The sequence below is a fragment of the Coturnix japonica genome, chromosome 1 (genome assembly GCF_001577835.2).
Source record: "Coturnix japonica isolate 7356 chromosome 1, Coturnix japonica 2.1, whole genome shotgun sequence".
NCBI lineage: Eukaryota > Metazoa > Chordata > Aves > Galliformes > Phasianidae > Coturnix > Coturnix japonica.
In genome coordinates, this window is record NC_029516.1 from 13,467,430 (window position 1) to 13,495,293 (window position 27,864).

The window sequence follows — 27,864 nt, forward strand, 5'->3', positions numbered from 1 at the left end:
AATCTGGTACCACAATGTGTCATATAACCATGACTACATTTGTGGATTTCAGCTACAGTGTAGATAGGAGGTACTTCTTACAAACTTAAACAAAACTGTATTAACCATTTCTTTGAATCAATGTAAAACAAAGCATTTTTGCAGACCTGGTGTGCCTTCAGAGGTTTTTATTCCCATCCGGCAGCAATACTGGGCAATGCCATAGTCAGCTATTTTTGCAATGACAGCAGCATTGGGATATAGGGTAAAGAGTAAGACGTTGTGAGGCTTTAGATCACGGTAAATGATCATTGCTGAATGCAGGTACCTGTTAAAGAAAAATGTATTTATTAGAATCATTCATAATTCAGTGATACAGATACACACAAACACTAGATGCATCATCCCCATAACAGTAAATTGCAGAAAATGTTAAGTATCACCGGCATGACCCTGCCTTAGTAAATAGTAACTTCAGAATTGTTCTGATATAGTAATTATTGCCACACAAACACTGCAGAATTTTAGTGCCAAGTCGTATCTGCAGTGTCAGTGCCTATTTGACAACAACCTCACAAGTTGAATTTTCCATGCAGATTTTGCAGAATATCTGGTTTCATGGTCACGCTTCCATCACTTCTGAGGACATTCATGTACTTCCAGAAATGTAAAAATGTACTGAATTAATTTCTGTGATACTTTAATACAGAATCCATGGCCACACACCAAATTCCAATCAACGTTTTTGCCATATCTCTACTTCTATGAGCACCACTTGTTACCAGAAACACCAAACCCACAACCAAAAATCAGGTAAAAAATGTTGTGCTATATATTTGATAATATATATATCTGCTAATCAATCAGAAAAATATAGGTATTTGTCTGCCCAAGAAATGTTCTGCTGAAGATGTAAGAAAAGATTAGCTTCTCATTTTCAGTATGTCTGAACTGCAGTTGTATCCCATTTTTACAGCAGCACAGAAGTCACATTTACCTTAAGCCATCAGCTACATGTAGAGCGATCCTGTGCTGAAGTGTTCGAGTTAAGTTTGCTTTGTCTTGTTGAAGCAAACGATCAAGAGATCCTTTAAGGGCTAATTCCATCACCAGCATTCGGGGACGGACAGCAGCAGCCAGCAAAGACACTAAGCTGGGATGATGGAGGTGACAAAGCACTGCAAGCTCCTGAAAATGGTAAAATCAGATGAAATACTGTGGGCAGCACAGCTCTGAAATGTTTTGAAATAGTCTGGCACAGTACTTGAATTTTCTAAGCCATTTACCAGGGTTGGTATTCCACAAGCAGCACTACAGCAAACAAAGCATCATTTCTTACTTGTCTCAGGAGCCTGAGGGAAGTATGTTTATTGAAAATCTTTACAGCAACTTCTTCTCCACCATAGGAAGCACGGTACACTGATCCAAACCCACCATCACCTTTTCAAAGACAGCATTGAAAAGAACATTAGAAACAAAAGCTTATCAGCCATTTCTCAAAAATAGCTGAAAGGGTCCTATTTTAAAATGTGTGGATCATCCACTGCTAAACATCGCAATTAATAATCCAAGCACACTAAATACAGTGTCCTAGTGTAAAAGTTAATGGGAAATTCAGAACTGAATAGCCTGAAATTCTGTGTATCTTAAAAAATACATTGCCACTGAGGAGAAATCTCTAAGTTGTCTTTCATACGTTGCAGAACTGATTTCAACAGATTTGTCAGTGTAAGAAAAGACCTACAAAGTAAGGCTTACCCAAGAGAAATTCAGGAGCTTTGTCAAATTCCAGCTCATCAGTGTTCAACATAATGTTTCTAGGCAAGTCAGCCAGGATCAGATCAGGAGCAATCTGTGCGATGGGAATGGTATGTCTTGGCTGCTCTGGGTTTATTAAGAGGTCTCCTAAGAAAAATAAATCAAAGGCAATGGTCAGCAATCAAAAGGCACTGAAAGATGCACAGATCTCTAGAAGTGTACACGATGAATATACCTATATATATGTGTGGATGTGGATACGGGTGTAGCAGAACACCAATTGTCCCATTCAATTTCTACAGTGTCTTACATGTTTAAATATTTTCAAGGTTCTGTATCTGTACTAAATAAATGTGAAAGCAAGTGTTGCCATGTCACAACACCCAATTAACCTAGAGGTGTGTTTTCTATCTACAAAAAGAAAGGATTCTGTTAACATGTGAATACTACCTTTCAAGTTACTGCTGTACATGATCCCAAGAGATCAAGTAACAGTTTTACTATGTGCTAGATTCAATTACATGAATGAAACTGCATTATCAGTGTCATGACAGAAATACTCTTCACTGTTGCCATTTATACACTATTATACTGAGCAGCTGCAATCTATCCCATATTGTACAGTTACACAGACGTCTCTTGGATTAAATAAAAAAAAAAAAAGGAGTAAGTTGATTTTGCCCTACATTTTGAATTATTTCCTATGGAAACAATGACACTTCTAAACAACATGAAGCACCCAGACATTATAAAGCAGATGCCTGAGATACAAAATTTATCTACGCACTTCCAGTGTCATAAACATACATACCTTCTTCAGCCTTTTTAAGTAAGTCATCAAGAAGTATTTTCTGGTGTTCTTCCCCGTCCTCAAAACTGTACAGAGCCCATTTCTTCAACAGTGTTTCCCCTTCACCGCATACATCTATATCCAGCAAACCTGGAAACCATTCTTCCATAAGAGAATCAATGTGATCCACAACTTGTCCCAAAATGATGCAACCTTCAACAAACCAAAACGGAAATTACAGCCTCTATCTGCCAAACTTACAATTACAAAGCTAAACTTTGCATTCCAAAAGGCAAAAGCAAAACAAACCAAAAAGCCGAGCCGCAATCCAACTCGAGCACAAATCAGGCTCAAGAATAATTAACCTTTTCTGCAAGAAGGTGCTGTGATCTTCAAAAAACTGTCTGGGTTGTTGTCAAATACGGCTGATTCCACCAGACAATAAGCTTCAGGAGACCAGTTCAAGTAGATGCCTTGTCTCCAATACATTCTGTTAGGACGAAGAGCTCGTGCTAGAAAACATAAAAAGTGATTAAAAATCTGACTGTACACTTATGTCAAAGTAAACAAAATGGAGGCTGCAACTTTGCAGTCAGAACAGCCCCGCAAATGCTGAGTATGTGTCAGCTGACCTTCAGTTCTATAAGGCTACGCTACAAGCTAAATATTTAATGAGATGGTAAACAATGCAGGGATTACATGAATGCTTGAGTACATTCAGCTTTAAATATAGATTATCTTAGGACACGTGTGAAAAAAATCAGTGATTTAAGCTGTACCTCTACCACACATATATGGTATAGCAAGATGCAACTGGAATTCTATACTCAGGTGATGGTTATAAGTAGCATTTTTAGATGCATATTTTGCACACTTTCCTCATCACCAGTTTTCACAAATCACATATAAAAAATCAAAGACAAATGAAATTGCGAAGTTCAGGAGCTAAACTTCAAGTCAATACACTGAAATAGTAGAGAACAATTACTAAAAAGTCACCACTTCTGACCAATGAAGAGCTTTTGAACATTCATATAGGGAGAACAGATTAACCCATCTTTCTGTGAAGAAAACTTATCCTTTCCTATATTCCTTCTGAAATCAAATGACAATATTGCACACATATGAAAAGTTAATCTATTTCTAGCACTCAGAGGAGAGAAACGGGCTTCTTACACCTTCACTTTCTTTTGCGCATCGCTGTGGAGATCTCATGCAGTAATTGCTCCTGGCTACTTCTCATAAAAATACCACTGCCATTTTTCTTACATTTCTTAGTGGCCCAGAAAATAACGAAATCAAAATAGAACTGGGGATTAGACATTTAGAATGTACGTGTTCACGTTCGGAGGAAATATGCTCGCTACTACATTTGAAGCAAAAGATTTGTACCTCTTCCTGACAGCATATAAGGTGATATTTCAAGTAACCTGTTGATCAGCCTGGACCAAAATCCCATAGGAAAGTATGGCATCTCATAAAGTCTGATGATAATTTCTGAATTTTCACAGTGAGGAAGCTCTATAACAGGTCTGTGATCAGACAAACTGAAAGAAAAAAAATATTGTACCTTGTTTAATGATGTACTTTATCCAAACTTATTGATGGCATACATTATTTAACGATGTAAAATGCATTCATTAATGAACAAATAACACAAGGAATCCAGCCGCAGACAGTGTATTGTCTTATTCTGTTTGTTTGTGATAAAGTAAATTTCTGCTATAATCCAAACTCATCACAACCTCACAAATAATTTCTTCATTAAGAAAAACAAGCACTATTTAACACATTAGTGAAATCTGCACCTGAGGTAGAGAAACCATTACCTGCCACATTCAGAACATCTTTTTGGTTGCATTTAATCACCGTGCTGTTTTGGAGAGATTCTGCCTCTGAATACCTTCACAGGTTCTGACTTCAAGCAAATAAGTCATAAGAAATCATGGTTTTAATTTACCTTGCAATAAATATCTGTAATGTCAGCAGACCATAATGTGAGGCTAAATTATAATCTTCCTGTTGTGGAGCACGGTAACTATTAAAGAAGTACTTTCCTCATAAAGCATTTTATTATTCAAAGATGAAAGCTTTATCTGCTACAGGATCAATTTAACATGTCTCTGAAAGCATTTACTAAATAATAAGTACATAATACGCTTTCAAATGCCAAATTGCTCTGTTGATGAGTTAAGCTAGAAAGACCGATGGGAGGTTTTTATTTTGATCTCTCTCTATGGCACATTTGTGGGTCTTTGCTTACCTGCTTGGGATTAGTAGTTGGTCCTCTCCTAATGGCAAAGCAATCTGAAACTTCTCCAGAAGTTTGAAGTATTGTGACATGTAGACCTTAGGAAACTTGCTCTTCTTTAACAGGAATTTTTCCACGTCTGAGCGCTTAACAATTCCCTTAGGATACTTAGAAAAGCCTTCTACTTTCACAGTCAAAATCTTTCAAAAAAAGGAAAACAATTTGAGGCGTACAGTCATCGTTACATCGTATTTTCCTTACTAATGTTGTCCCTGAAATATCTGGTAGTCTATTATTTGTGAGGAAAATTAGACTCCATGTCACAATGAAACCAATGACTTCCATAATGTGAACCAGCAAGGAGACAACAGTCTTGTATTTTTGCATTCCATTTCATTCAGTGAATGAAAGGTAAATTTTCAGGTCAGGTTATGTGAATATTTATCAAAAAGTGGCGTTTCTAAATCAAGATATCAAGTACAAATTCACTTAAGCAGACAAGCCATTTCTTTTCTGTCCTAATACAGGATTCTGTATCATTGACTTTCCTACATCACTAGTACAAGCATACAGTGACCATTCCTCACCCATTATCACTACTTCAATACAGAGCTTCTGCTTTTTTCTTCACCTATCACAATATTGTGGGATAAGTGTGCATCCCTGAGGTTTTTTTACTCTATGGGTATTCCTGTGCCTGGTGCCAATTAAATGATGTTCCACATTACATAAGAAAAGGAATAACTGAGACAGGCAGCTGTCTAGAACGCAAAGAAAACAGAAAGAAATGGGTAATTTGAAACACAAAGAAATACTAAATAATGAAACTGTAAAGAAATAGTGAAAAAGAATCATTGGTAAATGACAGTGGCTTGGTACAGGGGAAAAAGTTTCATGAATGTAGATATAAAACATAATCAGAGACTGACCTGTGCCATGATTTTACACAGCCACTTAGGATCTACGAAGTACAGATCTCTTAGCTGTAGTGCTGGGTCCTGAAAATGAAGCAGTACACCTGCACAAAACACACTGTAATTAGCAACACATTCCTTATGCTCCCTATTAAGCAACATAACCACCTCACTCCGGGCTGTCTTCCCTATGTGACTTGATACAATCAGTTTGAACACTAAATTCAGTTATTGCATCTGCATCAGTATCTTGAGAGAGTAGAAAATCACGGTTTGTTCAGCTTTACCTCTATTTTCAGATGTTTTGTTAGGTTTGTTATCTGACTTGGGCATTTTTGGTGAAGCGGTTTTGCTCTATGTTGTTAATTATTTCATATTTAATTCTGTATAGTGCTGATACAAGCTGTTACCTGCCATTCTGTTCAAGCTGTCTCAACAATTGTATCTTTCTTCAGGCACTTTGCAGCCTAACAAGCAGGGTGATACTTCCCAGGAGTGACAAGACACATAAGATGTTATAAGAGTGATGCTTTTTATCATGAAATTTCTTGATGAGGATTATCAAACTGCAATATTTTACCCACGGGCAGCATTTCAGTTCAACACAATGGGTAAACCTTGATCCATACAAGTCTCATCTGCTGCACATTTGCAACAAATTGCAAATAAAACATCCACTGAAGATCATATTTTACCTGATTCATTCAGAAAGTGAATTGCATGAGGGAGCTCATTTTCATCCAGTTGTAACTTGTTTTCTTGTACCATTTCTAGTAATCGTTTCTGATCAATCACAGGAAATTCAACCGGGACATTTTTTCTTTCCAGCAAAATTCTCTTCTCCAGCTCCAGATAGCTGTCAGGAATTAGCTGGCCAACCACCGGTTGATCTCTGATCTGCACAATTAGGAATAATAATATTAAATGTATTGATTTATCCACATAAAGTGTAAACAATATTGCAACTCAGATGTAAGCTGCGTATATTAGCCCAACTGTAGCAGCAGCAAGGAATAAGAACACTCTTATTGACTAAAGTGGCTTCTGAAAAATAGATGGGACTAATTCTTTCAGAATTAATGTATGCATGTTTTCCTGCAAAAGAAAAAGCATAGGAGAAAATACTGCTTTACTACATATATATGGGAAAATAAAAAATGACATCTAAAAGTCACAGAGAGAAGCTCTGATTAGAAGTAAGAGGACAACATTCACTGTATGAACATAGTGCATCTCATGTTAACAGAGGACAATAGATAAATAAAAGAATTTTTAAGATCACATTCCTTCTAATCTGTAATGTCTCCAGACAAGTTAAGGGGAAAAGGGCATTTGCTTACGAAAGAGTCTCCACAGTCTGGTGACACAGCGGTGACAGCGGAAAACAGAAGAGAATAAATCTAGCAAGAAGAGTGACACAGCCAAGGATTCTGTTCTTGTTTCCTGTAGCCTGAGTTCCTTCCTGGACACCTGCTTTGACCTTTGGTATTAGCAAGCAATCAGTCAGGCTTTTTATTCCCTACAGGTGCTGAATAAGTTGTTTTGTGAGGGGAAATGGGAAACAATTGTCTTTTTCCCAATTGGCTTCTTAGTTTCTTGAAGAAGTTACATACCAATGCATTGTGGCATTTTTATGTGTCAGAAATGTAATTACTTTCTTATGGAAGTTCGAACACTCAAAGCATTTGAGGGCCATGTTTAATGCTTAATTCATTTTTGATGAAGTTCTAGGCAGGCACCTTGTACCTCCTTTCACAAAGTGTCTAAATTATTTATGGAAAATATCTCCTTTCCTGTGGACTAACTTATTTTTGTAAGGGAGTTTAAACATCACTTAAACCATAGTCAGAATGCATGGGGATGCTACAGAAACTATTTCTTCTGCACTGGTTAACTATCCCTTGAGCAGTGAATCACACAGCATTATATCAAATCAGTAAATAAAGAATTAGTTGGCTTTCAGAAATCACAGAATCTTATTTCCTGATACTCTGAAACCTCGCAATAGTTATTATTGCAATTAGATATTGCTAACCAACAAAAATGGGTAGTTTATGATCACATTTATTCACAAGATGGACAATTTTAAAACAAATATTCTGTTTATGGTCTTAGCATTTGAGAAAGAAACTTAGCTGACATCTTTGCTAAATTGATTTCTTGGTAGAAAAATAAATATAACCAAAACTGGTGATTTTCCATCATTATTTTGCTGTCTGCACTTTATAAAAGGCAAGGTTACCACACAAAAAATGTATTTAATTAACATATTAAAATATATTTACTTAACTAAAAACAGGCTGTTTTTAATGTTACAAACAGTATGCAGCTTACTTTGAAGTGAAGACTCTCCTTTATTATGATTTTCCGAAGTCTCATAATGGAATCCGATTCTTCTTTGGCATTCACAAAGTGATAATCCTGGATTGCTGGGAAGCCTCGCTTATTTAGCAGCTCTCTAGTAATTTTACTCATGCATTCCTTATGTTGCTTTTCATCAGAAACATCTAAGTGGGTGCCAACAAGAATGACGGGGGATGTTGAAGCGCGTGCCTGTTAGCAATACCCATATAATCCATTAACTCAATGTTGATGCTATTTTATATGCATGCAAACGGTGAACAATTTGGACAAAATAATCAGTACAATAATAACAGAAACTGTTTACTCCTTTTTTTTTTTTAAATATACCCCTTCTAAGTTTGAGCAATGGGTAAATCTTAAACTGAAACACCTCTTCATGTCTTTATTCAGAATACATTTAAACTTCAAAACCAGAAATCTATAGAATGAACTTTTTAAAGGAAGTGGTTTAGGTTTGGATTTCATTCTTGGCAGATGAATAGTACTGGCATTAATCCAGGCAATTGTATTTTTCATTAGAAGAGACTAATGAAGTGGAAAAGCACAGGGTACTATGCCAGCTGTCAGAGGAACAGTGCAACAACAAAACACCAGCAAGCACTGCATAGCAGGGGACAGCACATCAGAAGTGCTCTTCCTCAATGCTTATCTGGCTGTATCACTGCTCAAGGTGAAAAGAACGAAGACGGTAAGCTTAGCAAACAGGGCCCATATACAAAGTCCTGATGTAATTGCATTGCTCAGCTGAGGTTAACTATCAGACTGAAAGGGAAAGACAAGTAATGTTCACTATGGTGGTGAAAAACACAAAAACATAGAAGAACTCTCAAAGCAAAAGAAAAATATACAGACAGATTCTAAGATCAGTTTCCCTACTATAGTCCTGGGATCATTCCTTTTTACAACAGGATGATAAGCATAAACTTAACAGCATGATTTCAAATCAACGTCTAGACAGTTTTGCATGAGTGGAATTCCACTTTTTTCCCAGAAATTACACTGGTGAGAAGAAAAAGCACGCTTAACTCGTTATCCCTTTAATACAACCCCCTTTTTATATTTATCAGTCAATCCAAGATATTGCCAGAACATACAAGCCATTCTGCACATCACTCTACCATCTCATGTACAAAACAGTGTCGGTCTTCCACATCCAATTCATAATGCATTTCAGCACTTGCTTCATCTTACTAGCTCTTCTTGCTAAAGGGCTTCTTTGTTATTCCCCCCTCTAGAGAATAACTTGCATTTAACTTGCATTCAACAGCAGCTCCCCAGAAAGTGGCGTTCCATTCTGTACATATATACGACTTAATACCTTGATGTTAAAAAGCCATGGCTTCATAGCATCCACCTCTGCTTGTCCTTTGCTGAGATCATAAACAGCAAGATATAAAGCTCTTTGGGTCATGAAGTGAGGATGGGTGCTGTAGAACTCCTCTTGTCCTAATGATAAAAAATTCCCACTGTTTAGAACCTCATCCCCTGAGCATCTGCAGATTATAAAAGGTAGCATAACACTTGCTCTCAGATCACTACTTCACAAATGAAATTAATGCTAGCAGAAAATAATCTAAACTGATAGGAAACCTGCAATAACTATGAATTTTAGGTAGGTATTCTGTGGTATTTTGTTGACTGAAATGCAGTGTTGAAATACGTAAGCTGGTTTTAAACCAAGACCAGTGTTTAAAAATAACATTTCTAAAGTCTGAAACACCCCTACATTTTAGAAGTGCTTGTAGAATCCACCAGACTTAGAAAGGTTTACCGACATCCCCAAGCCTCTCCCTAAGTGCACTGTCTTCTGTGTCCTTACAAAACAGTGATAATGTATAGCCTAGAGAGACCCTGACTACAAAGGGAAAAACTGATCTGAATGGAAGATGGTTCTTCTGGTGATAAAGAGCAGTTTCTTATAATTCTGAAATTACAGTTCAAGAGTGCTGTGGTTGAAATGAATGATCAAACCACCTTTGGTGATGAGAAATTCCTGAGGCTTTATATTAAATTGAAGAACTTTTTGCCAATCAGCAGAATTCCCTAATGAATACGTGGTCACCTCCTCCTTGGTGTAAATTTGCATCATTCACTGTCTACAATTTGAAATTTTACTCTAAGAATAAGCAACACGTTAATGCGTTGAAGAAGTCAATAAATGAAGGATAATAAACTCTCAACATACCTCCGAAATCCCAGACATTTAATATAAGCTCTTTCTTCATTTTGCCTTTCCCTTGAATGATCCAGTCTTTCACATCAATGCCTACTGTAGCTTTTGGACAGCCCAGCTCGGTTCGTTTGCATTTCATTAACTGTTGTAACAGCGTAGTTTTTCCACTACCAGTGTTCCCAACAATCATTAGCTTCATTCTGTTATAAGGTACAGCCTTCTTCAGTCGTTGTTGAAGAAATCTGGCATGAAAGAAGTTGTCAGAACTCACAGAAATGTGTAATAAAGAAAAACACCAACAGAACTCGAGACCAAGCAAGAACTGAAAAACAAACAATGTCCTTCAAATTTTCAGCATCAATTTGGTACTACTGGGATTCTAACAGTATATTTGAATTTCTGGTTTGAAAATTAAAGCTTAATTCATAAAGTGTCTTTTGGGTTTTGTTATTAACTCAAAATGGACTCTATGTGATGCACTTGGGAACACAAGGAATGCTAGAAATAACCTGTAAAGACCATTTATTGCAAGGTTAGAATTATCAAATTTTAAAAGCCTCGGAGCCATGTTATTTAAATGACTACAATCAGTTTTGTGTGTGTGTGCATGCGTACAGAGTAGTAGCTGTACTGGAAATCATATGACAAACCAGCACTTCTCTTCAAACGAATATGTTGTTCTCTTACTGCTCACCACATACCCCAAGAAAACAAAACAAGAATATTTAGAGAGCTATAGGGAAACAAACCTGATGATGTCTCTGGCTTTGCATCCCACATGTTTGAAGTCCAAGTTAAGATGGAGGCCTTCCAAAGGAAGATCCCAAATTTTGGACAGTCTTCCCATTTCATCTGGAAAGAATCTCAAATCGGGATTATGACTTACATCCAGAGAAGTCAAGTTTTCTAGGAAGCCAATTTGAGGAGGTATCTAAATAAAAGAACATTTAATAGACAACTTACTGTTTATATATATATATATTAGTATGAGCATGAATACCACAAACATTTAACAAAAGTAGGTATTTTTACAGCTGTAGTTTAGTTTCAGGTTTTTTTCCTTTTTTTTTTTTTTTTTTTTTTATTATGAACAGACCAAGCGCCCCTCACTAATATACAAAGAACTCCATAATTCATTCATTATGGAAACTGATTATATCACACATTCCAGACAGAAAGCTTAATAGAATAAAGGGATTTTCCTGCATAGGAAGAATTATTCCCAGTAACACACCATTTCACTACTAGAATATTCAGTGATGTGAGATGGTGACCGGAAAATTGTATGAATACTGACAACCAAAGCTGAAAAGTGAGTTGATTTTCTTTAGGTAGAATTTCACACTTTACCTCCTTTAACTTGTTGTTGGACAGGTGTAGCTTTTCTAGCCTAGACCATGCACATGCCTTTTCACTCAAGTCCAAGACTCCAATTTGATTATGGTTAAATAACAGCTCCCTTAAGTTCAACGATTTCCAGTGCACCGGCCCAGGCAGGCTTACGATCTTGTTTTGGCTTAAATCTACTGATCGCAAACTGAAAACATGAAAATACAGAAAAGTTACTAAATGAAATAAATCCAACTGAGATTAATTGGAACTGTACTGGTTTTCAATAAACAAATGAATGGATTAGATATCAGGACAGCTTTATATCAGGAATGTAGATGGGAAGATGGGAATTACTACAATGAGCAAAAGTTATTAAGATGATATTATAAGCAGGTCTTCACTACCTTAGAAAGAATAACAAGAAAATACAAATTAAAATATAATATGTTCTCATTCTGTTTGCTAGTGAATTAAATGTAATGAAAAAACATTCACATCCATTTTGTATATATTTCAGAGAGTAAATTACAGTCAATATTAGCAAGCGTACATATTAAGATAACAGAAAGGCTCTTTCTTCTTTCTGTGGTTACTAATCAGCTCCCCTACCAGCACTCACATCTACCCAATCTATCAGACACCAAACTTGGTATCTCCTCCAGCGCTACTCCCACCACCTCATTCCAGTGACCTTAGAAAAAGTTCTGATCTTCACATGATTAATGTTGTGAAGGTACAGCAAAATAAATGTCACATGCATCATTATCACAATTCCATACAGAGGAAGGAAGTGTCATTCTCAGAGAAAAAATATCCTGTGATATTTGGGAAGTGAAAAAAACAATTTCAGTGGACACGTGCAAAAATCTGAATCTGCAGAACTTCTTGAAAGGGAAAAGTTGCCGGTATTTTTTTATTGATTTATTAATTAAAGCAATTCTGGTCTTCTTAGAACAACTGTCTGCTTCAACAGTCAAGTAACATATTTCTAAACATAACTATTTGAATCTGAGGAACGACACTTCCCTAAATAATGAAGAAAATGGATTAATTTGGCTCCAGTTAAATGACACTTCTCAGCAATTAACCTCGGAGAGAGAAATTTCTAAGAATCACTGAAATATGCTGAATTTTCTGCTTAACAAAGTCCACAAGATTTTCTTCACCAAGATCTGTATATTAAACTAACTTCACTAAGTAAAAAAACAACTTACTGTGGTAGAAGAAGAATTGTTTCTGGAACTTTATTAAAGCAATTTTGGGATAATTTTAAGGTCGTTATGCTAGATGACAAGTCAGGTACTGTGTCTAGAACAGAAAAAGAAGTTAATACCATTATTTTTCGTAACTTTAAATTATTTTTCATACTGCAGTTTTCTAAAATCACAGATAGACTAAAAGGTCAGGCAATCATATTCTATACGTAGGTCCTTATATAAACTGCTCAGGACAGAAACTGAAATGTATTTTAAGACTCATTTACTGAATTTTGCAAATTAGAAAAGCATATAACAGAGTTACTGTATTTTCTTTTATCACATTACATCCTTTCATATTCCATCTCATGTTGGCCTTAAATACTGAAATAACCTTTATTTACACTTATGTAGTTTTCGTATAATTCACAAAATAACTTCTAAACCTTTGCAGAAAATATGCTGAGCCACTGAAATACATTCAAGACTGAATTAAATTGCTTAAACATGAAAGTTTAGTGAAGCTGAGCTACTCTGTGGTACCTGAGCTATCTGCACCTGACTTGATGATACAGCACCCCTGCTGTGGAAGACCTGCTTTTTCTGAATCAGAAGCTGTAGGCAAAGTGCGATACTTCAGGGCATCTCAAATGACACCTATGTTTAGACAAGCGAATCAAACATCCTACAGTATTCAGAAAACTATGCTGGATTATTACTATGTAGTAATATTTAACATACATCTCAGTACATTATTAGACCTGTATTAGTGATAGATTTTCAAGCTAACCTTGAACAATTTCCTCTGCCTTGAGCCTTCCCCAGCAGTATGCAACATCTCAGCTACACTCAACCATTTTTACAGCTTCCACTACAAATATAACAAGAACAGTTCCATCCATCAAGCTTCAAGCATGTTGCTGCCAGCAGTGAACAAAAGATGAAGAGGTATAGACAAGGACAAGCACGTGTGCGATTTATTCTCCTTCAAGCATATATGCTGTTCTCCTTCCCAAGACTCCAAATGCTGGTGAGTAGGAATGCAGTGAATGGTCTCCAAAAGGTGGGTCTGAGATACTTACCAAGAGCATTCATCCTGGCATTGAACAGCTCCAGTTTCGTACAGCCCATTAACACATTCTCAGCAAGGGATGAAATATTGTTCTTACTGATGTTTAAAATTTTCAGCTCTTTCAAGGACATGGGTGAAGATAAGCATGAAATCTTGTTTCTGTTATAAGAAGAAAAACCCACGTTTTATTCAGAAACAATTAGCTAAAAAATTGAAAGTAAAGTGTATTCATGTGACATTCTCACACAGGTAGAATAAAAATACATTTATCTAAATAAAGACTGACTAGTCAGCAAAAATATTGATGCTTGTGGTAACACAGAATAACAAGATCGATATTAGGATTGCTTTAATTAACATGGAGAACATAAGTCTGAGTGTACAGTGCCTTTAGTACAAAAATGCAATTCTATTAGATTCAACCAAGACTCACAGGTGTTCTAATGCACTTTGTCATACAACACAGAACTGAAAAGATTTATACATTCAGAAAGTAACATCATTGTTTCATGGTTGATTAAATGATCCTTTCCACGCTACAGTAGAGACCATTCTGGATAATAGAAACATTATCTCTGCTGTTTGTTATGTTATAGTATGTTTATGAATGCTATTCTCACCCTTCCAGCAATAGCTGTTCGAGGTTTTCAGCAATGTTCGCAAGAAACTCAGGAATGCCCATCAGCTGATTGTATGAAAGATTAAGTTGCTTTAGGGTTGGACATCTGAGATGTGGATCCAAAGCAAAGGAAGGTCCAATGTCATTTCGAGAGATATCAAGATATGCGATACAGTTCATTTTCAGCAAATAAATAGGAAAAGAAGTAAATCGGTTGCTGTGCAAATCCAAATATGTCAAGCATTTCAAGTTCTGAAAGTAAAAAAGAGATGTTAAAAAAATAGACCGAAAACATGAATTTATAGGTTTTAAAATGGTTTATGCTTTACACAGTTCACTTGACATTTGTCTAACTAGGAAAAATAGAAGAAAATATTAATAGTATTAATGTAACCAGTAATATTTCTATTACTGAACAAAACATAAGCATTATTTAAAATCATTTAGCTCAATTTCATACAATTTAACAACCACAAACTGCCTGCAGGTCTCAGTTTCATTTGTTATGTTACTCCATATGACATCCTAAAGCTGTTCCCTGATGTAAACACTTTAAAACAGTCCCACAAAAACGTTTCTGTTTCCAGCTGCACTTAAAATCTGAATGAAAACAAGAAATGTATGAAGCATGCCAAAATATACACCCATACTCAAGAGTGGTATTGTTTTGAGTAGATGGCTGAAGACAAACTATTTACTGTAACTAATCTTAACTTGTATTATATAAAATTATGCAGCATTACCTCACACAGTTGTTCTGGAATGTTTGTAAGGGCATTTTGGTGGAGCTCCAGTTTATCAAGATGTTCCAAGTGACTCGTTAAGCTGCTGTTCTGGCTGATGGCATCAATGTTCTCCAGCTCATTTGACGAAAGATCTAGTGATTTAATACATTCCTTCTCTGAGATCAACGAGGAAAGACTGTCTGATGATCTTAAATGCAGTGAGCTTTTTGAGATTCCTCCTATAGAAACAAAGACGTGGGAAAAAGAGCATAATTTCACTTAACACAAAACTTAAATTCAGATGAATCAGACTAGTATCTAAATACACAGAAGACAGAAGAGAACATTTGTATATTAATCAAATTCAAATCCATGAATGTTTCTGAGGAGACAGAAATTTAAGAGACAGCAGGGAAGAGACAAAGGCTTATGCACTGCACAACAAAATAAGGGCACTCATGTAATTACATTGTCTGTACAATTGTACTTAAATTATTTGAGAAGTCCATGAAAATATTTGGCAGTATGCATACACTATTTGTACTCCATAGTAGCATTTAAATATATACCCCTGTCTTCATAAAGAAATATATTATCTAACTATGCTTGTGAAAACATTAAGGATTAAACAGCCTAATATATGCCAAATTAAACAGTTTACTTACTGGGAGGCTCATCTGAAGGCATTAATTTTCTTCTTTGTTTCACTAATGGCTCATAATCTGAGCCAGGTCCCTGGAAAATTCCAAAACAGAACAGAAACAAACAATAGGCGTGGAAGTCTGCAGATATATGAAATGATCTGAATTCAGGAAATTTCTTTTAATATAGTTACTTTTAATCAGAACTTGCAGGTAGAAAACAGAGAGACTGAGCTTTTTAACAGTAAAAATAAAAACAAGTCACCAATTTATAAAACTTTACAATTCATGCACTATGAAAATACAGTAGATGTTAGAGTGCAAAGAATATAGTGCATTTTTAACAACTTAAATGATTTTCACTGGGGTGGGGTGGTAGCATGAAGAACAGAACCTTTCGTTACACTTGATTATTAACAGTTTTACAATGGGCAACACAAATGCTTTTTCAGAAGGAACCTGGAATGAATATAAACATGGCTTACCACAGAGTAGGAATGTCGTGTTAAAGTAGGAGAACCTCTTTGAAAAGCGAGTTCTCTACCATGTAAATCAGCAACTGCAATGGAATTGGACTTCTTTTTTCTAAAAACTGAACCTTCACTTCCTAGGACAAAGAAATAAGACAGGAAGATAGGTAAATAAGATGATGTTTTCAAATATGAGGCTTCAAATTCAACTATAAGATAATTGCTGACATACAAAGGAGAGACATATTTCAAAAGATCAATAACAGCAGGAACTCACTGGTTAACTGTGTGTGCAACCAGCCTAAAATGTTTCAGAGCACAGGGGCCATGCCTACCTGACATAATCAGAATATAAACTGCAGCTTGTTACACTGGTGATTTATCACTTAAAATTTCCATCAAGTTTATATTATTACACATTTTGTAACATGTCTGTGCTACTGCAGTGTCAATAACTTTTTAGTATGGAGAACGTCTGTATTTAAATTGATACTTTTGCGTTTCCACATTTATTGAGAATGAAATGTACTGAACTTAGTTGTGCTCTTTTCATTTATAGACAAGCCAGGGAACAGCACATTTCTGAATCAGAGTTACCTGACTTCATGGTGAGACATAATGTGCTCCTGAAGCACCTGTGCCTCTGCCACTGTCTATAGAGGAAGCATACAAGAACTGCTCAGAAACAGACATCAGAACAGCTGATGTAAGCTGACCTCAGAAGCAGGCATCAAGATAGTCAATAGCTAAAACTGGTTGGATGAATCCCATCCTTTCTGCAAGAAAGCAACTAAGTGCATTCCAGTTCAGAAAGAACTGATTTTGAATGGATAATTAAATAAAATACTTTAAAGCCCTACTTTTGCAGGTAAAGCATATACTTATAGACTATGAACTATTTTTCAGGGGTACCACAAACAAAATTTTAGATAGCTGTATATATATATATATATATATATATATGCATATATATATTTTTCATGAGAAGTGTTTTATGCCAAATACAAACAAACAACTGACAAATGATTTTGTTAAATTATTTTTCCCTCAGCTGATAGTCTTACAATTCCCTAAATAATTGAAGAGATTCATAGTTATGGCCTCACCTTGGTATACCAGACTTGGACTATTAAAAAGCAAATGAATGCAATTACCTTCGCTGTCAATATCATCACTCGAAGGAAAAACAGTGTCCACTAATGGGTCAGAAATGAAATTCCAATCATAGTTTTTATCCACTCCATCTTCAGTGAAGTTTAAATCAGAACAAGCTGCTGATCTATCCTCAGAAATATTCTTCATCTGGTATTTCAGCACCATTCTTGCCAGTGCAGAGCCTGCATCTGTATGTATCAGAAACCAAGAAGGCAACACGTTCTCTGAAAAATGCATACAGCTTAAAAGATAACAAATACTTGATTACTTTTCAAGGTTTTGCAGACTTTCTGCAACCAGCCAAGCACTATGGAGAGAGTCTCAACCAAACATCTTGATCTAAAACAATATTACCAAGAGATATTAACACATACTATAGTAAATTCAGTGTACACTCACTTTGTCTTCTTGGTGGAGTAAGCTTATCTGGGAACAAAGGAATGAGCCAGGAAGGCTCAAGTCTCCCAATACCAAATCCTCCAAGACATATACTGCTGTTGGCGACATCAAGGCTAAGCTTCTTTAACAGCAAGCTGATAATTTGGCTATCTCCTCTCTTTATACTGATGGTTAAAGCACTCCGAATATCCTGCTCTCGAGCACCATTGGCTAACAGCAGTTCCACCAGTTTAGGATTATTTCCTTTTTCGCAAACCTAATGCAAGAAAACAATGAACAAGTTTATGTGAGGGACTCAAACAACAACTGAGATGTCAGTAAGAGACATCCTCAATTTTAGATTCACTGTGTTTTTATATTTATGTTCCCTTTTCAATTACACAATTCCCAATGACTCAGGGCTTAGGGAATTGCACTTCAGCACCAATTCACATTTTCATGAAGTCTAAACCAAAATACAGCAAATGCCTGATCTCTATCATTGCAGTGTCTACCATAAGCTCACAGAATTTTCAGGCAAAAATGAATAATGATTTACATTGTTTTGTTATTGAATGTGGTTTAATGGAAAAAGAAACACTCTTCATGGTCGTTCTGCCACGTCAGCAGGATATCAGATGAAAGGGCAACAATGCTGAGACTCACCACGCCTTGCCTAGAGCTGGGGACTCAAGCCTACTGGCTTCAGTTGGCTCAGTTCCTTCCAGTCTCCTAGCTTGCATTGCTACACAGAACACTGTTGATTATGAAAGTTACAAATATTTTTAGAATCAATGCCAGTTACTTCCACATTTTCCATTGTGGTTGACTAACACAAATTAGCTTGCTTTAGACCCCATGGGTGGATGGTCTGTTGAAAATCCATCTGTGCTGGATGATAACCCAGACAGCTCTGTTGGCAGAAGGCTTCACGGGAACACTTCCTGATTTACTTTAGGCAGTACTTGGTTTGATACTAAAGCAAAACATACAGTTCCTCCACATTTTTTTTAAAGACAGTTGTGGTTAGCAGGGAATACTTATATGCAGATGGGAACAGCCAACACTAGGGTCAATAGTTAAGACACCAGCTTGTTTCAGATAGTTCAGGTTCTATACGTGATCACTGGACAAAGCACTTTGCAGCTGGTGTGTGTGCAGTCATTCTAAGACATTATGTTACTGTAACTAAGTTGAAAGAAAGCCTTTAAATCAGCAAAAGAACTGATGACTGTAATGATCTGTAAGTACAATACAAAGTAAGAGAGATCACCACCAGGCATTTCAGAAAGAATCTTCACTGCAGATCTAGCAAAGTTTAACTCTACTGTGGCACACTGAAACCTACTCCTGCATAGTGTTGTCTGCTGGGCTGTCTGCATTTTGGCCTCAGAGTGCTTAGAATGAGCTGAATTTGGTCATGAACTGGGCTCTAATGGGTTTGATCCCATCTATGCCTAAACAGTTCAGAAAAAAACACCTGGGAGTTTGAAAAGTGTGAACTTGCCTCAGCTGACGTCTTCTTCCTCAAAAATACTCATAAGCTAAGTCAGTACTTGCATGAACCCTGGTTTGCATGTAAGCAGGGCAAAGAAGCAGAAAGCATGACTTTAAAGTGAACTTGCATCAGAACTGAGCTAGCAGAGTGGATGTGTTCAAGGTGACAGTAAACATGAGCCTCAGAGAAGTGAAAAGTGTTTCAGTGAGTATCAAACTGGGCCTGAAGTCACCAGGAATAGCAATGCTTGTCAGCACCTAGGTTACAGTTGGACTGCCTTAGAGAGTGACACTGTATATATAAGGAGATAGGAACCCAAAAGCAGGAATTTTAAAGCAATGAATCTGCACATATTTTCACATATTACCTGATAGATCAAAGAGCTTGTCTTTGTCTTCTTATTAATATCAGCTCCCAGTAGAAGTAAACATTCAGCCATAATACTATTGTACTCGATACATGCTTTTTCAAGCATCATATTTTTTAAATCATCATTTTCAGCTATCTTAGCAAAGCATTTACAACACAGGCTTTGAAACTGAATGGGAACACAAACAATCAAAGTTAGGGCAAAAAAAAAAACACCAACATTTTTCAAGATGTGGAGCATTCAAAAGAGAGGTGATACATACCTGTCGATCTCGCTGGTTAGTGAAGCACATAGACATTTGGTAGAAGATTACTGTGTCAAAAGATTCATGTATCAGCAGCTTGGCAAAACAAGGTGAAAAACCAAGAATTGTCAAGACTGCGTGAAACCCCTACAAGCACAATGAAAAGACTGTAAGTATACTGGTTAAAATGTGCAATTTTCAAACAAGTCATGCAACAAAATCGAATTGCAACCTACAGATACACTCTTTATTTTTTATGTTTTGCTGTTAAACATGCAATAACTCACAGACCGAGAGAAGGCAGGAAGATCTGGTGTTTCTGTGTTTTTAGAGCTGTAGTGTCATGCTTGCTTAGCTCACCCACTTGAGCAGATATTAAGTGACATTTTGAAAAGGCCAATTATGCACAGTAATATCTGACAACATCCTGCCTGACACACGGACTCGTGATTTCCTGAAAATTGTACAGAGGAAACAATCTGCTTTCAAAGAGATGCATCATATATCCTAATGTTTTGCTCCAGAATCCTTGACTTTAAAAAAAATGTATAGGAAAACTGAAAAAATATGGCTAGAATTTAAAAAGAAAGACAAGATTATTCTGTGATTCTGCAAATAAAGTTCGCCTTGAAGGGTGAAGTGGGTAAACAATGGGCTCTAATTCAAACCTCACTGAGAATAAATGACTTTATTTAACTTCCTTATTTATCCACATTGTCTTGATGTGTCTCTATACTGCTTCCTAAGCAAAACTTAGAAGCTGTGGGAAAAAAAAGAAGTATAAAAAAAAAAAAAAGGAGGCTGCACTTGTGATATTTCCAGACTGATTTGAAACAGAAGTGCAGGAACTTTCATAAGCAGATCCCATAGGGCAGCTTCATTCCACCAGAAAAATTTAACTGGCAATAAACAGGGAAAGCTTCCAAGGTAAAGGAAATAATTTTCACACAAGGAGAACTGAATGTGTATTCGTAGGGCAGAATGAGGAGAATTCTGTTTCCATACTCAGAAGTAGATCCAAAATCTGTCACTCTGACTTAGAATTCCAGTAACATCCTTTTTTATTTAAAATTCTTAAACTAAGTTTATTGATGTTGACAAGTCTGTGAACCAAGATCTGTTTATTACTTTTCAAAGAACAGTGATGAATATAATAACGACTAATGACTAGTGATCAACGAATGATGGATAGCGACTAAAAAATCTGTTCTAGTTCGCCAAACACCCAAACTTAAGCTTATATATCCTGCAATTAATATGTGCCTCCACAAAGCCCACCTCTATGACTATCATATTGGCTTAATTTTAAAGGCTTATACTAATCTAATAAGTGCAGTAAAATAAAAAAGAACCAAACGGATAATTTTGCCTCAACTATATAACTACGTCAAAACAATTTTATACAGTTTTTTTTTTTTTTAATCTTTGTAGGTAGAAATAACACATACATGCATCTGGATTTCAGTGACCTCTTTAAATCGTCGCAGAGTAGAAACCAGAACAGTTGCCAGGACATGCATAGTTGCAATACACAAACTCTTTCTTGTAATCAAAAAGAGCAGAAGACTCAAACCCAAACTCTGTATGTCTTTAAGAAAAAAGAAAAATTAATATAGTTGATTGTTCAGACATTCTGAGCGGAATAAACCTGTGGCCTCAGTAGAGTGTTGTTGTTAATATTCTAGACAGTTATTTCCATTAGCTATTACAGAGCTAAGCATTACGAGAGAGTGACTGAACCTGGAGACTACACAGTCCTGCTGCCTCTTCCTGCCATGTAACCTACTCTATATCCAGCACTAATGGGTGTAATAACCAGGTAAAAGATTGCATGGCTCATCAAACCCCTCCTACAACATCATTCATATTCAACTAACAAAATACCTTCCATACCTTGTTCATCTGGATACATCTGGAGGGTGTGAAGCACAGTGTCAGTGGCTCCTTGCTGTGTTAAAATTTCTAAAGCACCAGTGCACTCAGCTACAGAAGTAAGTAGTTTTAATCCACACCTCTGAATGCTAGGATTTCCAATAAACTAAATGAGAAATGAATAGAAAGTCAGATCAACAGCCTGTTTTGCTATAATAGCCGTATAATAGTTGCTAGTGATTACTGTTCATGAAGTATGCAAAATTACAGCTGATATGACCATAAATAACTAGAATTACAATTACAAAAAGGGTTTTTTCGATTACTTTTTCAATTCCTTATAACCTCCCTACATTACTACCAGTGATTGGGATGTTTTTTCTCACTTTCATTACAACCACTCACAAGTTGGCATCGTTTTCCCAGGACAAGTAGAGTGAGAAAATGTACTTTGTTTATGATTAAACAAAAATGGGGTTCTGTGAAAACAAGGGACAAGTGACAAAAAGAAGTTATGAAGCAGTGTAGGTATTGCAATATAGGTATCAGGATTTAAAGTTTTGTTTTCCATTATAAAGCAATTCGATAGTTTATCTGTGATTATTTATCACATTTTTTCCTCACTCTTAGATGGAGGAAACCTAGATAAGGCCTAGATCTAAAAGCGTGGATGTCATAATGACTCACAATGCTCCAAAATTATTTCGGTGAGCTCATGCCCATCTCCTTCCTTATTCTTTCTCTTCTGTTTCATAAAAATATGAAAATTTCTAGCCCTTCTGCTTGATAATGTAGTAACCAAAACGACAAACCAGCAGCATAAAAAAAACATGTAAGATGGTCACAAAGCATTGAAAATGAATGCAATCTGAAGTGAAAATTTAATTCCTGTTAACTCCTGTTTCCTATCACCTTCAGGTCAAGAAACGTCAGGATAAAATTATGGAGTTAAATAGTGCAAAGAATGGATATAATTGAGAATCACTGCTTTGTTGAAAGTAAAGGAGTATGTATCAACAGAAGCCACTATGTGTAGCTGAGGAAAGATGTGAGAACACCTTTTGTGTATGGAGTAGTCCATTAAAATCACAAACTGCACACTTGAAAACAATAAAAAAACAGCAATGTTTTTGTAAGTACAAGTTAGAATTACTGTATAAAATGATGATCTAACGTTCTCTAAAACAGAAAGTAAGAAAAGAAACCCCTAATGACAAATGAAACTGAAGGTTATGGCTGATTTGATTAAATCAATCGTAAAATGACTGTGAAACTAAGAATTATAAATGATTCATCACTGCACATGCAAAATAGGGACGAAATTCATTAGGATGAAGCTTTAACTATACCCTGTTCAAAGCACCAAGCACCAACGAATGAGTTCCCTCCAGCAGACACTGGCTTTTAATGACTTTCACTGTAAGTGTGAAAGCAGCATCTCCCATGTTTCTGGAAGAACTGTTCTGATCATTCTTTGTATCTGAAACAACAGAAAACAGACTTCATCAGAAGAACAGATTTAATATCCTCTCCAATATTAACTGAATATTACTAACCCAGTACTAGAACTAGATTGGACAAACAGTGTAAATGACTCAGCAGGTGTACTTTTGATTTTTTATGATGCTTTCAGAACATTGTATTCACAGAAACAGGAACCTCTCTGGATTTGCACTGTAGTTTTGAGTACACCGTGTTTGAAATGAGTTTCCATATATTTGTTCAGCACTTGCTGTGAAAATTTAAAATCATGCCAAAGAATTTTGCCCAGGGTGCATTGCAACACATTATTACTTCCTTGAGCTACGTGATTTCTTGGTGTTCCTGATTATTTCAGAATGCTTCTTCCATCTTGGAAGGAAACATGATAAAGAAGACATAAACTATTCATGCTTTTTCACTTGACAGCACAGCTGAGGGCAATTTTTACACACAGATGACATCAGTGGGACGTGAACATGAATTAAATAACAAAGAATGGTCTATCAGATTTACTTTTCTTGTAGCCATCAGTACTTGCAGTAAAATGTCAGTACAGAAAGTCCTGAGATTTCCTTTAAAAGTCACTTTAGTATTCAGATTGATTCTGATTACCCCAAATTATTATTAACACTCATTATTGCACAATTAATGTGCAAACTCCAATGCCCACTTTGTGCTCTCTGTGTTTCATTACACTTTAGGAGGGCCTCATTTGAAGGATTCACACTAAAGAAATACCCTGGCCTACATGAAAGAATAGATGTACAAAGGTCTTAATCCTCCTGTTTATTGAAAAAGTTTGGCAGTACTAGCATTATAATTCATTGAATAGAAAGAAACTGGAAACCTGAAATCAATCTGCATGTTAGAGGAGTTTAACTAGTTTCAAAGTTATTGGCTTTGTAAACACTCAGCTAAAACTGCTGAAAGATAACCGCATAACTGTATGGAAAAATGAAATCAGTACCACAGGTCTGTACACTCACACTTAACACTGGGGGAAAAACGGGGATACACAGCAGTAAATAGTATACATGAGTTAAAAATTTCCCCAAACTCTATTATAGGTAAAGAAGAACACATTTTTCCATTTGTAGATTGTCCTTGAAGAGATTTTTTAAGGGGGAAAGGAATTGAGTTTGGTTTCTCATCAATTTAGTTTGTCCTTTGCTGTGAAAAATGGTGTACAGTAGTATATTTCGTATCTCTGAATCACTATCTTGGTGTCAGAGATCCAATTTTGCTGTTCCTCTTAAGATATACTATCACAACATTTGTTTTTTATATCAAACAATTGCATTTTGTACCAGAACAAACTATGCTGATAGCATTATCACCCCTTGCTCTCACTAAAAGATGATCTATGATGAGAGTGTACAACCACAGCAATGGCTCCACAGCAGAGCTGATGATGGGATATCAGCTGTGATAATTTAAGCCTGTTGCTTTCTATGAATGGAAAATCTTCTATCTTGTACAATCTTAAAAGATTTGGAGCTGCTCTGTTAAAACTGCAACTTTAGTAATTTTTTGGTAAAGGCTGTCACGTAAGATGAGAAAGATTAAAACCCAGCTATCTAACTAAATTGTCCAGCGTGGTGTATGATACCACACCAGTTACGTTTTTAGACGACTTACCAGGCATCATAAAGTGTAAAAGGACCCGAAGTGCTTCCAGTTGTACAGAGAGTGATTTTTCATGTTTCCTCATGGCTTTCACAACTTCAGATGCAGCTACTGTCATTATATCCAAATGAGGGAAACTGAAAACGTTATTTTCAAAATGAGTAAGAATACTGCATTCCTAAGTTACACATACATTTGCTTCTTTCTCTTAACTTTTAAGCACTGTGCAATATTCCTTTTGCACACTCTAAGTATGTTTCAGCTGCATAACAAAAATGTTATTTTCATGCCATTACATGACTGCAAAGTATGTAATTAATTCAGTCTGAGACAACTGAGAGGTAATTCTCAATTCGGTCCAGAAAACTGATACACAATATTTCATTCAGGGCGAATGGTGGATTTACATATTTCACTTTGATTCTATGTGAGAAGATACATCTTCCCTAACTTGCTGCTCTCCAACTGCCATAAAATATTGATGATTTCCCAGATACATGCAGAATAAACAGGAAAATAGCAATCACGTTAGGCTCAAATTTTGAAGAAATAAAAGCTTATGTGGCCAAAAGCCACTAATTCACTTCTAAGGTAATTTTTCTTCTTTTACTTTATGAAACATTTTATTCCTACAAGAATGATTATGGAAGTTTTGAAATTTTCTTCCTTATAAAATCAAATTATTTGTAAAAAGTTCCATGAATATATATTGAGTCTGACATTTTTTCACTGACAGCTTAGCATATATATAGGTTTTGGAGAAGGCTGGAAAAACTTGGCAAGACACTTGGAATGGAATCATGTTTCCACCCTATGCTAATATTTCTGAGTCACAGGTTTGTTTTGCACTCATGTTCTATAGCATTTGCAAAAGCCAGTATTGGCTTTTAAGGAGAAATATTATCACAAAATTTTTATTAAATGGAGTAAGTATTATAGGAATTTTCTAAGCTATCAGCGGAATTTAGTGCGGCTAACAAGAGAGGCTAGATGTGATTCAGTGTCAGCCTAGTCATTTCTAACATCTATGAACCAGATAATAAATTAAATGTGATCAGTTACAGCAGTGCATCTCTTTGCAGCAGACCTTCACTTTGGAAGCGGTCGTGTTATTTCTTAGTACATTACCTTCCTTCGAAAACATGATTCAGAATTCTGCAGGCGCTTTCAGCCACGTCAGGAGAATGTGGGTGTTTCCTCATTATATCCAAAACATTCATGTGTATTCCTTTAGCCAAAAGTGTCTTCCTAATATTTACTACAACACACAACAGCAAGCCCCACATAAGCAAGTCTCTCACTCTCTGTAGAGATCTCAAAAACATCACAATTGCTGATTTTTTCCTTTTTTATTTTCTTCCTCAAAATCATACATGCTATAGAACTGTCAGTTAGAATGGGAAATGATTCAAGCTGAAGCCAAATTCAATTTGCATATCTTAATCAAAAACTTTACAGTCCCTGAGACGACTAATAAATTTAAATACATGTGCTATCTTTACTTGCACAAAGTTAACTTAAAGGAAGGAGAATATATTGCTTTACTTTTATTTAAATAACAAAACTCTTCATTGTTACAGTGTTATATCGGATGGCTCAGAAACCCAGCCATAAAACAATGCTTTCTCACCTAGAGAATGGTAATTAACTGTTAATCTTCCTATCTAGTCAGTGGTTTTCAATGCGGTTTTCAATGGTTTTTAACCACTTGAGGTCCATAACCACCTCAATGGTATCTAACAAAAGAAGGCCAACTGTCAGCAGGCTTAAATACTCTACCCAGAGGTCCACATCTCCACTGAAAAATTTTGAGGGGGTCCACAAATTGAAAAGTTAGGAAACCAGGTTAGGGGGCGTAATCACAACTGAAACAATCTTGAAAACTGTTATGCATATGCTTAGGTTTCTACACGATTTGATTCACTGAAGTCAACAGGACTGCTCAAATTCCCTGTATTAAGCAAGAAAATATTAACTGTCAACAATGGTTACTCATGTGAGTTTCAACAAATACTGCTGATGAAATTCAAACTCGACAAATACTTAAACAAGCATACAAAGAGGTGAGCCTCTCGTCATATCGTCTTGCAATTGCAACACATTAGCTGACAGTGACCTCTTTAATTCCACATAGACTCCTCAATACTAGCAAATAGCAGCTTTTTCATAGCAAGATACACATTTCCTACTGAACACAACACAAAGTTACACTAAAACACAAAATAATATTCTAATCAATTTGAACACTATTCAAACAATACCACGCTTGAAACACTCTTCAGTACTACAGCAGTACTTTTAAGTGGAAATAGGAAGCAAAGATAGTTAAATCCCCTTACCATTCTGTTGTGACAAAATTGCCAAGGTACCTGCTGCTGCCTGAAACACTTCTTTTGAGGAGGAGTGCATCAGCATGGACAGCATCACTGCTCTATCTATGGGGAACCTTTCACAGACAAATAAATCAGTATACATTGACCATATTACAGCACAACTGTAGTTCAGTTCCCTAAAAATGCACTAACCAACAAAAGCAAGTTTTTAGATTGTCTTCTCAAGCTTTTCCATAGCAACAGCTTTGCAAACTGTATGTATTACCCTACTCTGAATCCTGCTGAATTCATTTCGCATCATGACTTCCAAGCAATTTTAGGTGCAGAAAGGAGTGAAAAAACAGCCTTAATGAATTTGGTATGATTTATATTAGAAGAAACTCTGAGAAGAAGTATAAGTGAAATGGAAATCTGTCTTATGCATGCCTACATTCTCCCTGATAAGCAGCACTCCCCATACCATGCCCTTTCATTTGACTTATGGGAGAACATGCACTGCTTTTCCATACTCATATCCTAATCTTCTCTATATTTTCCACTCCTACATCTTTAATACTCCCTATTCTTGTTGTAACTGAAGAAGTTTCTTGTGAACAGTACAGATTAGTTCCATCAGACTGCG

General features: G+C 36.1%; 1 protein-coding gene across 3 annotated transcripts in view; it reads right to left on the reverse strand.

Annotated features, from left to right (window-relative positions):
- Window positions 1-27,864, reverse strand: part of LRRK2 (leucine rich repeat kinase 2) — a 57,504-nt gene that overhangs the window by 12,032 nt on the left and 17,608 nt on the right. For all 3 annotated transcript variants that reach the window (XM_015851507.2, XM_032442470.1, XM_032442469.1), the window contains 31 exons: window positions 27,249-27,355; window positions 26,038-26,167; window positions 24,922-25,046; window positions 23,151-23,281; window positions 21,823-21,967; window positions 21,378-21,517; window positions 19,948-20,076; window positions 19,683-19,853; window positions 17,839-18,094; window positions 17,439-17,627; window positions 16,300-16,421; window positions 15,839-15,908; window positions 15,192-15,412; window positions 14,450-14,700; window positions 13,840-13,988; window positions 12,776-12,869; window positions 11,580-11,766; window positions 10,979-11,160; window positions 10,242-10,471; window positions 9,375-9,502; window positions 8,027-8,245; window positions 6,388-6,589; window positions 5,708-5,796; window positions 4,791-4,978; window positions 3,920-4,074; window positions 2,893-3,039; window positions 2,549-2,740; window positions 1,738-1,884; window positions 1,319-1,419; window positions 977-1,167; window positions 147-307 (listed from right to left, as the gene is read on the reverse strand). In XM_015851507.2, coding sequence (XP_015706993.1) covers window positions 147-307; window positions 977-1,167; window positions 1,319-1,419; window positions 1,738-1,884; window positions 2,549-2,740; window positions 2,893-3,039; window positions 3,920-4,074; window positions 4,791-4,978; window positions 5,708-5,796; window positions 6,388-6,589; window positions 8,027-8,245; window positions 9,375-9,502; window positions 10,242-10,471; window positions 10,979-11,160; window positions 11,580-11,766; window positions 12,776-12,869; window positions 13,840-13,988; window positions 14,450-14,700; window positions 15,192-15,412; window positions 15,839-15,908; window positions 16,300-16,421; window positions 17,439-17,627; window positions 17,839-18,094; window positions 19,683-19,853; window positions 19,948-20,076; window positions 21,378-21,517; window positions 21,823-21,967; window positions 23,151-23,281; window positions 24,922-25,046; window positions 26,038-26,167; window positions 27,249-27,355 — 4,949 coding nt within the window. The remainder of the gene's footprint in view (window positions 1-146; window positions 308-976; window positions 1,168-1,318; window positions 1,420-1,737; window positions 1,885-2,548; window positions 2,741-2,892; window positions 3,040-3,919; window positions 4,075-4,790; window positions 4,979-5,707; window positions 5,797-6,387; window positions 6,590-8,026; window positions 8,246-9,374; window positions 9,503-10,241; window positions 10,472-10,978; window positions 11,161-11,579; window positions 11,767-12,775; window positions 12,870-13,839; window positions 13,989-14,449; window positions 14,701-15,191; window positions 15,413-15,838; window positions 15,909-16,299; window positions 16,422-17,438; window positions 17,628-17,838; window positions 18,095-19,682; window positions 19,854-19,947; window positions 20,077-21,377; window positions 21,518-21,822; window positions 21,968-23,150; window positions 23,282-24,921; window positions 25,047-26,037; window positions 26,168-27,248; window positions 27,356-27,864) is intronic.